Below are 14,663 nucleotides of genomic sequence, written 5' to 3'. Positions count from 1 at the left end.
AGAGGGACAATATGACGGTATGAGAAATGGAGATTAACTCTTTTGGTAACTGAGCATGTGTGTGATTTGGAAACTAAAATGGAGGGTTTCAAATGGTAAAAAAAAAAGTTGATGTTTCAAATAGTTGTTAAAATTGTGGTTGCTGATGGAGCTTTAGAGATGGATAACATTACAATTTGGGGGTAGATATCGTTGGATAAATCATAATTATGATGGAGATGGATAGTGTGACTATACGAGAGATGGATTATGATAACTATTTACGTATAACTAAGAGTTTTGTAGTTTAATGAGCACCTTCTAGTATTTTTAACAAAAATGTCCATGGTTCAAATCCTCTTCCCTTTCAAATTATTATAACTATTGAATTTATCAAAACTATTTAAGTATCAAAGAGTGTGAAAGATTGTTTTTAAAAAAAAGAATAATTTGTCATGAGAAAGATTCTATGTTTTGAGGATTTTTTATAATTATTATGTTATATGTACATAGTTAAAGAGTGTTTATGTTTTCAGATATCGTAATTTTTAGAGTTATTATGTGCATTAAGAAATAACTATTACAATTATTTTACAAAGGAATAGTTATCTTTCAATTTATGGGACAAATACCTATTTTATTACAAAATATATTCTAGCGTACCAAAGGTGCTCTTAATATACCATTTAATCCACATAGGAACCCAGCATCCTCCGATTGAGGCTTTGGTGGGTATCTAACACTAACATTATGGCAAAATTAATCTTTGGGTTTGGCTTATTTCCAGTACTTTTTAAGAAAGAATCTCCTTTTATTTTAATGAAAGATTGTCACATCATTTACTAACTAAATAAAAGGTAGGGATTAAAATTCACTACCACTTGCCATTATATATTTAAAACAAAATGGCATATCTAGTTAAAAAAGTACTAAAAGTAAGCTAAACTTTTAATTTTTTGGGCCTCTCGGATTACAAAAGGATCTTGATTACCTTTACCACACACCACCATTAACTCTAGTACCATATTAGATATTACTTAATTCAAAAGTTTCATTAGACTTAATTATATTATATTAATTTCTTAAGTTTCATATGTTTTTTTTCCCTCCGTTCGAGACTTCCATTCACACCTGTATACCATCCTACTTTTATTTAAAATGACTAGAGACTAGAGAGCAACACCAACACACATCACACCAGAAGAAACTTAAATGAAGCTAGAGGTGCCCAACTGAATGTAAAAGTCTTCAACATGTACTCTGAACTTAAGTAGCACATGGTGTGTGTTAAGTCGGCATTGGAGCAATAGCCCACACCCCTAAGTACATATATTATTAGCGCAAGCCGTTGCTGGTTGTTGAGTTGTTGGATCATTAAGAGGATTCAAAGAAATGATCATAGTAGATAAGCAAGGACTATCGAGCAAAGTGGTTAAACAAGGACTTTCAATTCATCAATGGCATTTCAAGTAAAGAGTGAATCAACACATTTTGCCCGAAATGTCATTATCTGTAGGCTCAAGCACTGTCTATCAATGACGTTTAAAGTAAGAGTGAATTTTGTGTCATTAGCTTATGTCATTGTAGGCTTGCATTTCAAGCCTGCTTTGGTTACATGCTGCATGTTGGAGGTCCTAATCATAGGACTATAGAAGCATACAAAGTTTAATCATGCTATTCACTTCATACAATTATGCTATCCATATTTATACGAGGTAAGGCGTATACACAGGAGCTCAAGCAAGATAGCCCCACTCATTACAAATCCATGACTAAAGGTGTATGTCTATAGGAGATCAGACCCACTCAATAATCCAATACTCCACCATATTATGGAGCGTGCCAAACTTTTTTAAGTGGGTCACAGCTGAAATATCATTGTTCTTATTTGTTTTGGTCTGAATGTCATGTCACAATGCCAACTTAGTAGTAACCATGGAAAACTATCATCACCCCAAAATTGAGGGAAAAAAATAAAAACAAAACATTTCCTATCAAATACCATTGTATGCGTATCAAATCATACTGTCATTGTTTTTGTTTTTTTTTCTTAAGACAAGGGTGAAAGCCCAATAATCAATATTTAATAATTTTACAATAATAAGACCATCAAAATAATCTGACTTATTTCAAGTTGTGGTTCCCATTGGACAAGTGATTGACATTTTTTTTTTTTTTAAATTTTTATTTATTTTGATAAAAATAAACATTCCTTTATTGATGCATCTTTTTCTTGAAGTGGTAGACTACAAGTTAAGCAAACTGCTCCACTAGTCCACATGCCAATTCTTTCTGCAATTCTACTACTCCTTCAGTCAGAAGGAAGAGCTGGGAGATCTGAAGAAAACCTAATAAAAATGATCCCAACCCCAAGTTCCCTTTTCCCCAACCTAACTCCCTCTTCATTGGATTTCAATGTTCCGACCGTTAGCTTGGATGCAGGCCAAGCAACCACTGATAGGCCCCGCTTTAAAATTTTCCGTATTAAGTTTCTTATGACAATGCAGTTTTGCAATAGACAAAATATAGCTACAGTTCTTTAGATTTGGACATTGTGCATTAAGTTTTCTAATCAAATTCAACTATATGGCAAATCAATGGACTACATTTGTCATCCATATGATTGAATTGAGTTATCCTTAAATGTAATACTTTTACACGGAACAGTCGATCTAACTACATGGATGAATTTAATTGAAAAATCACCTAAGGAAGTAGGTAAGATTGCCCCCTGTAAATAATTGAGTAGTTAATTTGAATTTGCCTTAGAAAACCTTAATAAAGGGTCTAAAACAATGTTAATATGTTGTTTCAATAAATAATGATTAAAATTTTGAATACAAACTACAAAGGCAGCTCTTTGAGATCTTGATTGTGTGTAAATTTTGTCGTTTAACTAAAGTGCTAAGATGGAAATGACCTTATGTTCCGTAAATATGTCCAACCAACGAATTGAAAATGCTCCTTCTACATATGTCCAACCTGTGTCCTCCGTGGCACGGAACTTGAACTAGTTTCAGCCATTATTGTACAGAATCGTACTAAAAGTAAAATGGTTTTTCTTCTATGTTGCAGAGTCAATTACTCAATCTGCCAATGTTCATCAATAAGGCAACTTTTCCCATTTTATATATGCGTTTTTTTTTAGTTTTAGTCTTATTTTAATGTATGGTGAAACAGTGTAATCAGCTTTCGGCCATCCAATACTTGCTTATATTCACTGTAATCCAACACAAACTCTCATTAGACCATGAGGGCAACCATGAAATTTGGCAAAAAGATTATTTCTAAAGTAATGTTGTATAAGTATTCCTCAGGTTCAGAGATGCTACTACTTGTGTGGATGGCAGTGCTTTTCTTTCATAGTTTATTCTCTCCAACACTCCCTCTCACACAACCTTTTTCCCTAGCACTTTTTACCCATGGGGAGCTTTGCATCACATGCTCCCACCTCCTTTACATCACGAAATTATTCTCAATCGTCCTCTTTATCCAAGCTCCCATCTTTCTGTCCCCTTTTGTTCTATCATTCTCTCAAGCAAATCCTTCTTTATTTACCATAATTATTGATACTATAATTATAACTAACTTGGACTATCTTATGGTCCAATAGCGGCAGTTTTCTTAGTCAGTGCACTCATTTTAAGAACATTAAAACATAAAATTATAGTGTCATAGAGGAGATATGATTCTGATGGTATGATTATCAATGCGGTCCTCCTGTCCACTAGGCAATCTAATTGTGCTTCTTTTTAGTTTTGTCTTCCATCATATCCTGTCTTGGATAACAACTGCAAGCCCCTCTAAAGCTCTGCTACAATCCCTTATCCCGAGCTCTAAGCTTAAAAGCTTAGGAGAGCGGAGACAGAGCATGTGCATCAGTGCAAATGTTCATAATGAACATGCCTCGAATGTGGTCTTATTAGTATCGGAATATTTATGGGTGGGTTTTGGGATACTTGGTTACGAGTTACGACTTATGAGTTCCTCTATGCAAAGTGCAAACTCTTTTCTTGGTTTCTTATGGGATTGGCCCCAACATCTAATGACTAAGAGGGTGTATGAATTGGTGAAAATTGAGTTATATAACTCAGTTTTTATCATCCAAAACTCAAAACATGTAAGACTCGCAACAGAAATGGATGTTTGACATAATTTTTGAGTTATGTTCTAATCACGCAAAACTCAAAAAGAAATTGAGTTTGAGTGATGAAATCCGGGAACACTGTTTTGGTGTTTTTAAGTCATGAAATTTGAGTTTCAATAGCAAAATTGTTATTACGGTGCATTGGTGGGCCCAATGGCAGTGTGTTGTCATGTCAGAAGCTATTATACCGTTAGGCTTTGTAGCTCAAAATGCAACTCTTAATATTTTTAATAGATACATTTAATATTCAAATTACCTCATCCCCATTGTGATTATAAAATTATCTAATAAAAATTATAAAAAGATAATAAAGAGCATTTCCAGTAGATTCTTTAAATTTTTGTATTATTTGGAGAGTGAACAATTATATTTACCTACCTACTTTTTCAAATACACTTTTCAATAGATTCTCTATTCTTTCTTTATCTCATTTGAATATTAGTTGATATAATAGTATGAGAGAAAAAAGAAATCAAGAAGAAAGAGAAAGAATTGATATAATAGTAGTTGTTGTAATTTTTTAATAAAAAAAATCCAATTACTAATGTACAGTAGCCCATCAGACTTGATGAATGAGCAAAAAAAGAATTTGTGATTTAGAGAAACCATTGGAGACCATTCTTGAGAAATTATAAAGTCCTCTGGTGGATCATGTCACTTGTCCACCATTCCACTAAAGAACTTCCACTTGTTTAAAATTGCTGAGTCAATAATTAATTTCTGTTTAAAAAAAAATTTCTAACTAACAATTTTAAACAAGTGGCAATTTTTTAGTGGAATGGTGAATCACATCACTTGTTCACCATGTGGATCTTATAATTTCTCTTATTCTTTTGGTTTCTTTCTCTATTGTAGAGATTATTTTGCTTTTATATATGCTGTTGGAGATGCTCTAATAATAAATTGATAAATGTGGTTCAAGAAAGTTGTCTTTACATTTTCATTGCAATAGGTAACAGTGGTAGAAAATTTTACCATTTAAACTAACTGAAAATATATAAAATATGTATATCATAAAGGAACTTATTATCTTTAGGTCTCTAAGATCTTAATTTTGTATGTGATCCTATTTTACCAAACAAAAACATGAAGCTAAAACTCTGTAGTGAGCCAGGCCCAAACGGATATGTGCTTTCTCTAATGCTGGCCCCGAGTAGCAAAACTAGACCAACAGCAAATTTCGTTGGGCTTGAGTCCATATAGTTTAGTTTAGCCTGGGCTTTTATTGAAGAAGGAAAACAAAATCAATGAACATCGAGCAAGACTAGGGGTTGAATGTCTTCAGGGAGGTCATCCAAGCAAACCCGAACCCCCAACAAATCCTTAGCTTTTTTGGCTAACAAATCAGCTACCACATTACATATTCTTTTGTAACATGATTAAACTCACACAACTGAAAATCACCAGCAAGGACTAAGATGTCATCAATGACATTCCCATATGACGAGAGACAGCCAGGCCCTTGTGAAAGGGCGTTGATCACCACCAGCGAGTCGCCTTCGATAACCACTTTCTGAAGATCCAGCAAACTGAACCGCTTTCCGGCATGCCATTGCCTCCATTTCGTTCACTGTTTGGGAGAGGGAAATGGGCTCCAATCACATTCACAGCTCCGTTCCAGTCTCTAGCCATATTCAGTGAGTTGAACACCGCTACGTCGAAATTCAACTTGACATGCTCAGGTGGCGTCCTAGTATTGGAGGTTATAAAATTTTAATCTCTTTCTTTAATCACACAGTAAAACGAGCATAATTAAATTTACCTCTTTAGGAGTCAATGGGATTTGGTTGACCCTATCCCTCGTTTTTATTTATTTATTTTTTTCTGAATCCGAGAAAAACTAATGAAGGAAAAAAAATACAAGTAGAAGAATAGGAAGAATCAGCTGCTCTGAATAGTCAGTGCCGTGCTCAACCGACTCTATTACCAGGTTCTCTCTCTCTCTCTCTCCACAATCTCAATCTCTCTTCACTCATTTCCATGTGCCATCCCATTGATTAGCGTTAAAATTGATTGGATTTGGTTCGTATCCCCAAACTTTCGACTATATTGTTGTTTATGTCTTTTAGATCTTTGGTAATTCAAAAACTTAATATAGAAACTTACTTCGAAACAAATTGAAAAAAAGAGGATGTTAAATTGAGAATCTCAGCTTGATTTGGGAATAACAATGTTTTTTTTTTTTTTTTTTTTTTTTTTTTTTTTAATNTTGTCTGTTGAGCAGATGAGAACAGACTGAACGGTGGAGACTGGAGACTAGAGAGAGGCGGAGAGCAGAGAGTAGAGAGCAAGGTAAAATTTTTAGGGCTTTGAGTGGATTTATTTGTTTTGTTTTGTGGTTAATCTCTTAGACCGGATTTGTAGTTTATCTGGTTGATTTTTGGTCAATGATTTTGTTTAGAACCAATGTTTAATAGGATTTACCAAAATTTTTGTTTTTTTGGTTAAAAGGATGTGCCAGATTATTTTTGTAATTCATTTGAAACTACCCGGTTCTTTTCTAAAATTTTGGCAATTGCCTAACTCGCCTAAGGGAAGGGCCGGCCCTGGATGTTAGGGATACAATATTTGGCATGTTGTGATAGGAACAACATTACTTTCATCTGAGTCCACCACTGACACCATTTTTATTATTATGCACAGCTATTGTGAAAAAAGTTGTTATGAAAGATGTTATTTAACTCATTTCTCTAGATTTATTGTTTTGGCTTAGGGAATTAAGGATTGTGAAGATGTACCATAGGAGCAGTTGGAGGCTCTTATCCCTCTAAAACATTATTTTGATGGCTTGGCTAATTAAGGGTGATTAGCGATTAGTGGGCGGTTTTGAGAGACCTCAATATTGGTTTATCTCATGTCGTCATTAGGTTTGGTTCCTGAGTTATTATAAGTAGGCTGAAGTTTGGAATCTGGAAGCGAACTTTATGCGGTAGGAGGGGGTTATCATTTTGGAGAGTTTTAATTGCTCTTGCTTTAAGTTCTTATCATTTTGGATATTGTTGTAAGTAGGACTGACTTATTTTTGATTGGTGGAAAGTAGACTACGTATTATGCAAGCACTTATTCATATGTATATCATAGAAGAATTAAACATGAAATGAGGCATTTGGGTTTCAGGTCATTTTAAATTGTCTTTTTTACCATTAGAAGCAGGAACTGGAGAATTATAACAATACTGCTTTGATTTGTGGAAGCATGTTTAATTGGAGTCTAAAATTTTGCCAAGTTTCTTGTTGATTGTTTGTCTTGAAAATATATAATTGTGGATGTGATTAGGTTATTTGTTAAATAAGGGAAATAAATACTTTATATTTTCATTCCAGCAGAAAACTGAGCAGTCTGATAGAGCAGAAATTAGGAAACTGGAACTTGTTTGCGTTTTCTAACTTTAATCAATATTGTCTTATGATAAAGAAATGGAATTTGAATTTTGGGTGAGGAATAGAATCATTTGAAATTTGTTTGAACTGGATGGCGCCCTTGTTAAGGTTTGCTGGTTCATGACCACTTTTGATGATATAAGATATCTACCTTTAAATGATTGTTACTTCTAAAATGTTGCAATATATGCAGTCATATATGATATACCCATGTAGCATTGTATGCATCTTTGATTTTAATACTATTCATCTTTTCTGTTAATAATATTTTGCTTTTGATTGTGTAATACTTTTGACTGCCATAACAATGGGACAACAATCGTAACTACATGCAGATTCTGGTCTCTAAGCCACTTGCTGCGGTGACGAGTGTCAAGACATTATACTTACATTACTATCCTTGTCTATGTGAATGATGAATGAAGCCTCTATGAACCCTCAATTTGAGATATCAAGTAAAATGGCATCAGCTGTTCTGAAAATAGTTAATACTACTTTAGATTGGGTGACCTTGGCGTTAGATGCTCCTTCTGCTCGAGCTGTTGTTTTTGGAGTGCATATTGGCGGTAATTTCTTAAATCTTAAAAACAAAATGTCTTTGTCCTCATCTGTCTGATAATTGTTTGGTTAACTGATTCTTTTTTTTTCCCTTGATCTTCTGGTTGAAGGGCATTTATTTGTGGAAGTTCTTCTTCTAGTGGTCATCCTTTTCCTACTTTCCCAGAAAAGTTACAAGCCCCCTAAGAGCCTTTAACAAAGAAGGTTTGTGTGACAGTTCTGATGTATACTTGAACTTTTTGTTTCTTTAAAATACTTAAGTGAGATGTGTTGAGTGTTGATGGCTGTGATATGATTAGCAATGTGACAGGACAACCAGAACACAATTAAAAACAATAGGAAAATAAGTGGATATGACTTAGGATCAACACCTAAACCTAGCTTAGAGTCAACACCAAGCACTAAGAATCAGCACCTAGGGTGGACCTGGAGTAAGCACCAGACCAAAGAGAGACCAATGGCCATTTTTTTAATTCATCAAAATATCAACTATCTTCTCAGGGAGTACAATAGGTTGCTTATAAAGGATTGCTAAACCCTATTTTAATTGCTTAGGAAGCCCTTATTGCCTTATTACAAAAATAACCTTCTTCCAAATTAAAATATATTATCCTAATAAATTACTAGGACCTAATACATAAAAATACAATTGATTGCAAACATAAATAATACTAAATAAAAATCTTCTTGGTCTCCCACATTAGTATGCTTTACAAATTGAAAGAAATTTTTTGTCACAAAATTCTGCTGATCATGTTCTGTGGAACAGAGTGTTTCAGAACATTTTTGGTATAAATGTAGAAAACTTCTCCCTAATGATGATTGGTTTGCCAAAATAATTTTTAATATTCTGCCAATGTCTTGCAATCTCTTTTGGATAACTATTGGTGGGTGTATATGGTGTTATTTTTCTTCTTATTTTTAATTGTTTTGGGGGTTGGGGGGGGGGGGGTGTTGGGAAAGGGAGAAGGGAGGGTGGTATTATGGCTTCTGCAGTGGATTGGGCCTATGTGTAGTGCTCTTAATGTTATGTGGCTTAGCAATGTTTCTGCTCTATCGTAGTTGGCATAGATGAAGGTTGTACTGCTGCTTAAAGCTAGTTTATTTTGGTGCAGGAGTTTTGTCTCTTTCTTTCACCCTCTGGATCTTTGTTGCTAAAGTCAATATAAGGAATTTTTTTTTTTTTTCATAAAAAGAAAAGTAAAAATATCAATTTAGCCAATGTTGGAAAGTCATTATCATTAAACTTACACCTTAACTCTTGACACTGCTTGAAATCCTGGCTGAATTTTGAATTATGGTGACATATGAAATCATCGTTAGAGTTGAATGCATAGGATTGAAATTGTCACTGGGTTCTGTATGTCTATTGTGTGCTTTTGTGATTTTACTTAATTCTGTTTCACTGAGGGCTGGCACTGAAGCTTTTCCTGATGTTGATAGGAAATAGATGAGCTATGTGATGAATGGGTCCCAGAATCTCTCATTCCTCCTATTACAGAAGAGATGCAGAGTGAACCTCCCGTGTTGGAAAGGTGAGTATAGTTGCGATCTCTATGTAGAGGATTCCTTGATTTGTGTCAGAATAATTCCTCTACCTATATGTTTTGTTCTTTTTTTTCTTTTTTCTTTTTTTCCACTTGAACTTTAAGAGGAAATATTTTTCTAGTTATGAGTTTCATGCATATTTTTTCTCCTCTATAGAAAGTTTCTTCCCTAGCACTACATTTTATTGCTATTTTCTTTCGTTTTTGTGTGTTTTATTATATGGACAAATAATTGTGTTTATGGACTTTTAATTATTCATAAGTTAAACATTAGGGTTCTGAATAAGAACTAAAAAGTGTTTTAAAAAAGTCTAAAGTATTGTTACTCATGAGCACTTATCAACCACAAAAAAGAGGTATTGTTGCTCATGAGTTGTGTCTTCTCCTTCTGGCAGTGCTGCAGGGGTGCATACAATAATCAATGGCAAAGAAGTTGTCAATTTTGCTTCAGCAAATTATCTTGGATTGATAGGACATGAGAAGTTACTTGTAAGGAAATGTGGTTCCTATTATATATTTTGTTTTTCATTTACGATTCTTTGTTGGGATGGAGCATTTATAACAATATTTTTTCTTAGGAGTCATGTACGTCTGCATTGGAGAAATATGGTGTTGGGTCTTGTGGTCCTCGTGGGTTCTATGGAACAATTGGTAAGAGTTAATCTTGAAACTACCATCAAGAGCACCCCCCCCCCCCCCAAAAAAAAAAGTTTTCACATGGAAAATATTTTATTTTTGATGATTACTTATATATTTTTCCCTCTTACTAGATGTACACCTTGATTGTGAGGCAAGAATAGCAAAGTTTTTGGGAACTCCTGATTCAATTCTCTATTCTTATGGACTCTCTACCATGTTCAGTGCAATTCCAGCATTCTGCAAAAAAGGAGACGTTGTTGTGGTGTGAGTATACATAATCTTGATTGTAGTATAAAAGTTAGGTTCCTTTAGGATTTCTTTCTGTGTATGTATTTATAATCAAAGGAAATAATTATACTGTGTTAAAATCAATTCTAAGAGGAAAATCATGTTTGTGAATTTGTTAAGAGACACTTTTGAAGACATGTTGGTGGCTATGTGGGCAATCATAAGGTGCTCTTCTTTGTGGGGGTGAGAAAAATATCAATGATGATGGGTTGGATTCAGAGGGGGCAAGTTGCTTGTGATGGGATGAATGTTGTAGACAGTAGCAATGACTGGGGGTGGTAATTGGGTGACAAGAGTGTTAGCTCTAATGTGGGTGTAAATAACATAATGAGGAGAGTGAATGTATCCAATTATTGCTTAATTTTTGCTTCTGCATCAGATGGTGTTTTTAAAGAAATAAATTTTCCTTTTTCCTTATAAGAAAACCATGCACAATTGTTGGAGGAAAAACTATTTTTCTACTTTGGAAATAGAAATATAGTTTATATAATTATATTGAAACACAACTCTGTTGAAGAGATATTTTATGAAGGTGGGTGTAAATTTTTACTTCTGAATTAAATGGATTCCCACCCCACCCCCCCCCCCCCCCCCCAAAAAAAAAAAAAAATCATGATTAAAAATGACCGTAGTGAGATAGAATTTCAAAAGAAGGTAACTACAAATGTGATCGTTGCTTGGCCTTCTTTTGTTGATGTAAGAACGTTGATGCAACCAGCCTTATTAGCTTGCTAGCCTACCTTAGCCAATTTTGACATATATCCTTGTGCCTTCTAGATTTCAGCATAAATTAGGAGTTTTGGCTGTTAAAATAGGTTTTCTGCTGTAAATTTGTTTCTGTACTTTAATTTGGTTCTTGTCGTTCCTGTTCAGGGATGAGGGAGTCCACTGGGGAATACAAAATGGCCTTTACCTTTCTAGAAGCACAATTGTGTATTTCAAACACAATGATGTGGAATCTCTAAGAAATACTCTGGAGAAATTCACTGCAGAGAATCAACGGGCTAAGAAATTGCGGCGCTACATTGTTGTGGAAGCTGTATACCAGGTAAATTTTTGTGCTTTATATATTTAAAAAATCCACCTTTGCTTCATTTGTGTACATCTCACACATTAACTTGGCTCATGTGCTTAGACATCGTGAACAAACATAGGAGGCACCCTGAACTATTGTCTTTATGTTGCATGTTGCAGTAGTTGTTAAGTTTCTCCATGAATTACTGCTATACATTCTGGCAGTAGTCAGTAGAAGAAAGATGGGCAATTGCAAATACAGTAGCATATTCTTAAGTGTTGCAATCTCTCTAATTGGTGTTTGCCATTTTTCTCCAGTTCCACAGAGAATTGGGAGAGTTGTAATAGACTATTAAGCTGTTTTATTCTTTTCTGTTTCCGAAGCCAATTTCTTCTCTTCCCATTAGATTTGTTTAATTTATTTCTCAGGGTAGAGGGTTGTACATTTGGGCCAAGAGCCTTTTAGCTCAACTGGCACGTTTTAGTGTTTTCAACGTAGACATCTAGGGTTCAAATTGCCTCCCCCCATTGTAACTATCAAATTTATAATAATAAAAAAAAGAATTGACTATGATAATTTTAATGGTACACCATGATGGCTTTGCATTGTTAATGGTATCCACACTGATTCTTTCTACTAATTTTGCCATATTTGCCACTGCCACCTTTTTTATAAAGCACTGGATATCTGTTTCTAAAATTTGCAGAATTCTGGCCAAATTGCTCCCTTAGATGAGATCATTAGATTGAAGGAGAAACATCGGTTTCGTGTTTTATTGGATGAGAGCAACTCATTTGGAGTGCTTGGCAGTTCTGGAAGAGGTCTCACTGAGTACTGTGGGGTTCCAGTATGTTATGAAAACTTATCCGAACCCCTTTTTCTTCTAAATAAATTTCCCAGTTTCTGTTTGTGATTGATGGTGATACGGTATGCAGATTGACAAGATAGATATTGTAACTGCTGCAATGGGACATGCATTAGCCACGGAAGGAGGATTCTGCACTGGAAGTGCTAGAGTTATTGATCACCAAGTATGTAAATAGTAAATTATAAGAATGACCTAGTAAAATGAACAATTTTGCTGATTGGATGTATACACAATTCAAAAGTTTTATACTATTCTATTCTAGATGGTAATGCTTATTTTATAATAATAGATTTCTTGTCCAGTGTTTTAAGTGCTAATGTCTGTCTGTGCGCTAATTTTTGGCAGCGATTGAGCAGTTCCGGATACGTTTTTTCTGCTTCTTTGCCCCCATATCTTGCGAGTGCTGCAATAACCGCTATTGATGTCCTGGAGGAAAATCCTGGTCTGATAACGAAGCTGAAGGCAAACACTGCTCTCTTATGGAAAGGTTGGTTCTAAATTCTACCTCGCTGCTAACTGATGTTGGATATATTTGGAAAGAATAAAAATACCATACATTGGGAGCTGAAGAATTTTATGTTCAGTAATGCTTTATAATAGTACCATTTATCCCTTTTTTTTTAATCATTATAGGCATAGGTGCAAGAAACAACTATTGATAGGGCATTATTGTCCGTTGCTTAAAGTTGGTTGCTTTAGGCTGCATGGCCATGTGTAATATTTTTATGTATTTACCTCTGAATTATACCTTTTAAAACAAGTCTGCTTACTTTAGATATATGCCTTGAATACATGGTGCTGCATCCAGCCATTGAAAACACAATTGTTTAATCTATCAAAATCCAATTTTTTATGTTCCTACCTTCTTGTTAAAACTTATGAAGTCAACCAAAAATTAATTAATAAATATAGATATGCTTGCTTAAAGCTGCTTTCATACTGTTTAGTTCAAAATATATTCGGTGACTGCAGGACTGTCAGATATACCTGGCCTCTCGATAGCAAGTAATCCTGAATCACCCATTGTTTTTCTCAAATTAGAGAAGTCAACAGGATCAATGAAAAATGACTTAAGTCTTCTTGAGGACATTGCTGACCGTGTAAGTAAAATAGCTTTATCCATTTTCTATTCATACCTTTTGCAATTTTTATTTCCTAATTGTTGTATGATTTCAGGTGTTGAAGGAAGACTCCGTATTTGTGGTGGCTTCCAAAAGATCAACACTTGATAAGTGCCGTTTGCCCGTTGGTATCAGATTGTTTGTTTCTGCGGCCCATTCAGAATCTGATCTGCAGAAGGCAGCCGAATCATTGAAAAGAGTTACAGCATTGGTGCTCAAGAGTTAAAACTAGTTAAAACTGAGTGGTGCATGTCAAATCTCTACTCTGTCCGCTCTTGCTGGACCTCATCAGGTTTCTTTTAGATGCCCTTCATATTTTAAGACAATTTTTGTAATGTAGGCTACGGCCTGTCATTGTTGATAATTTATGTAGTAAATCCTGTGCAATTATTTTTAGAATGGCAAATTTTGTTCATGCAACTTTTGAGTACTTTTAATATAAGCCATAGTTTTAATAGCATCCTTTGGGTGTCTTGTCACATGTTTGTAGTTCAAACTCCACCTGTCTCCATTATCTACCTATCAAAGGGAAAAAAAATTGAGTGTTTGTTCACTGTACTGTGGACATTTTTGGGATGTAAAAATTGTAGAGATTAAATATTTATTCTTCTGAACCTCTCTAACTGCTTTATTCAAGATAAGGAAAAGATGATATAAGCGTCACCTCTGGAAGCATTTTGAAGACGGGTCATGCTGGGACCCGTCTTCAAAATGCTTTGTTACCAATTAGCAACTTCACTGATGTTCTGAAAAGGAAAGGCCTGTGTATGATGGCGGCGTTTTTCTTTTTTGGGTAATCAATACATGGCGAGAAAAAATTCAACTAGGCTTAATATAGTGTTTGAAGTTGATTGAATCTTATAATGGATGGTGGAAAAATTCATTAGTAAGAGCATCTGCATTAGTAGATGCAAAAATTTTGTAAATTTACACATCTAAAACTTATTTTTCTTTTTTACACTTTCATTTTTACAAAATACCTACATCAGTTTGTCTATTATGCACATTTATTCAAATAAAATATTCATCCACACCCACAAATCTTCAGCTAATTCATTCCTATCAAACATGTAAACAATCAACAAAAAAAAAAAAACACAATTCCCCAACAGTGATCTCTC

At 34.5% G+C, this 14,663-nt stretch overlaps 1 protein-coding gene across 1 annotated transcript; it reads left to right on the top strand.

Annotated features, from left to right (window-relative positions):
- Positions 1 to 5,438: 5,438 nt before the first annotated feature.
- Positions 5,439 to 14,002, top strand: LOC112028350 (long chain base biosynthesis protein 1). Its single transcript, XM_065773460.1, is given in 15 exon segments — positions 5,439 to 5,828; positions 5,976 to 6,056; positions 7,842 to 8,072; positions 8,175 to 8,249; positions 8,252 to 8,268; positions 9,508 to 9,599; positions 10,007 to 10,100; positions 10,190 to 10,262; positions 10,382 to 10,514; positions 11,412 to 11,586; positions 12,260 to 12,400; positions 12,489 to 12,584; positions 12,767 to 12,908; positions 13,394 to 13,521; positions 13,598 to 14,002. Coding segments are annotated over 13 exon segments (1,491 nt in total). The 5' UTR covers positions 5,439 to 5,828; positions 5,976 to 6,056; positions 7,842 to 7,918; the 3' UTR covers positions 13,769 to 14,002.
- The last annotated feature ends 661 nt before the right edge of the window (positions 14,003 to 14,663 follow it).

Source organism: Quercus suber, unplaced genomic scaffold (genome assembly GCF_002906115.3).
Source record: "Quercus suber isolate HL8 unplaced genomic scaffold, Cork oak 2.0 scaffold_75, whole genome shotgun sequence".
Lineage (NCBI taxonomy): Eukaryota > Viridiplantae > Streptophyta > Magnoliopsida > Fagales > Fagaceae > Quercus > Quercus suber.
The sequence above is the reverse complement of the archived record's forward strand: the minus strand, read 5'-3'. Positions and strand labels throughout refer to the sequence as shown.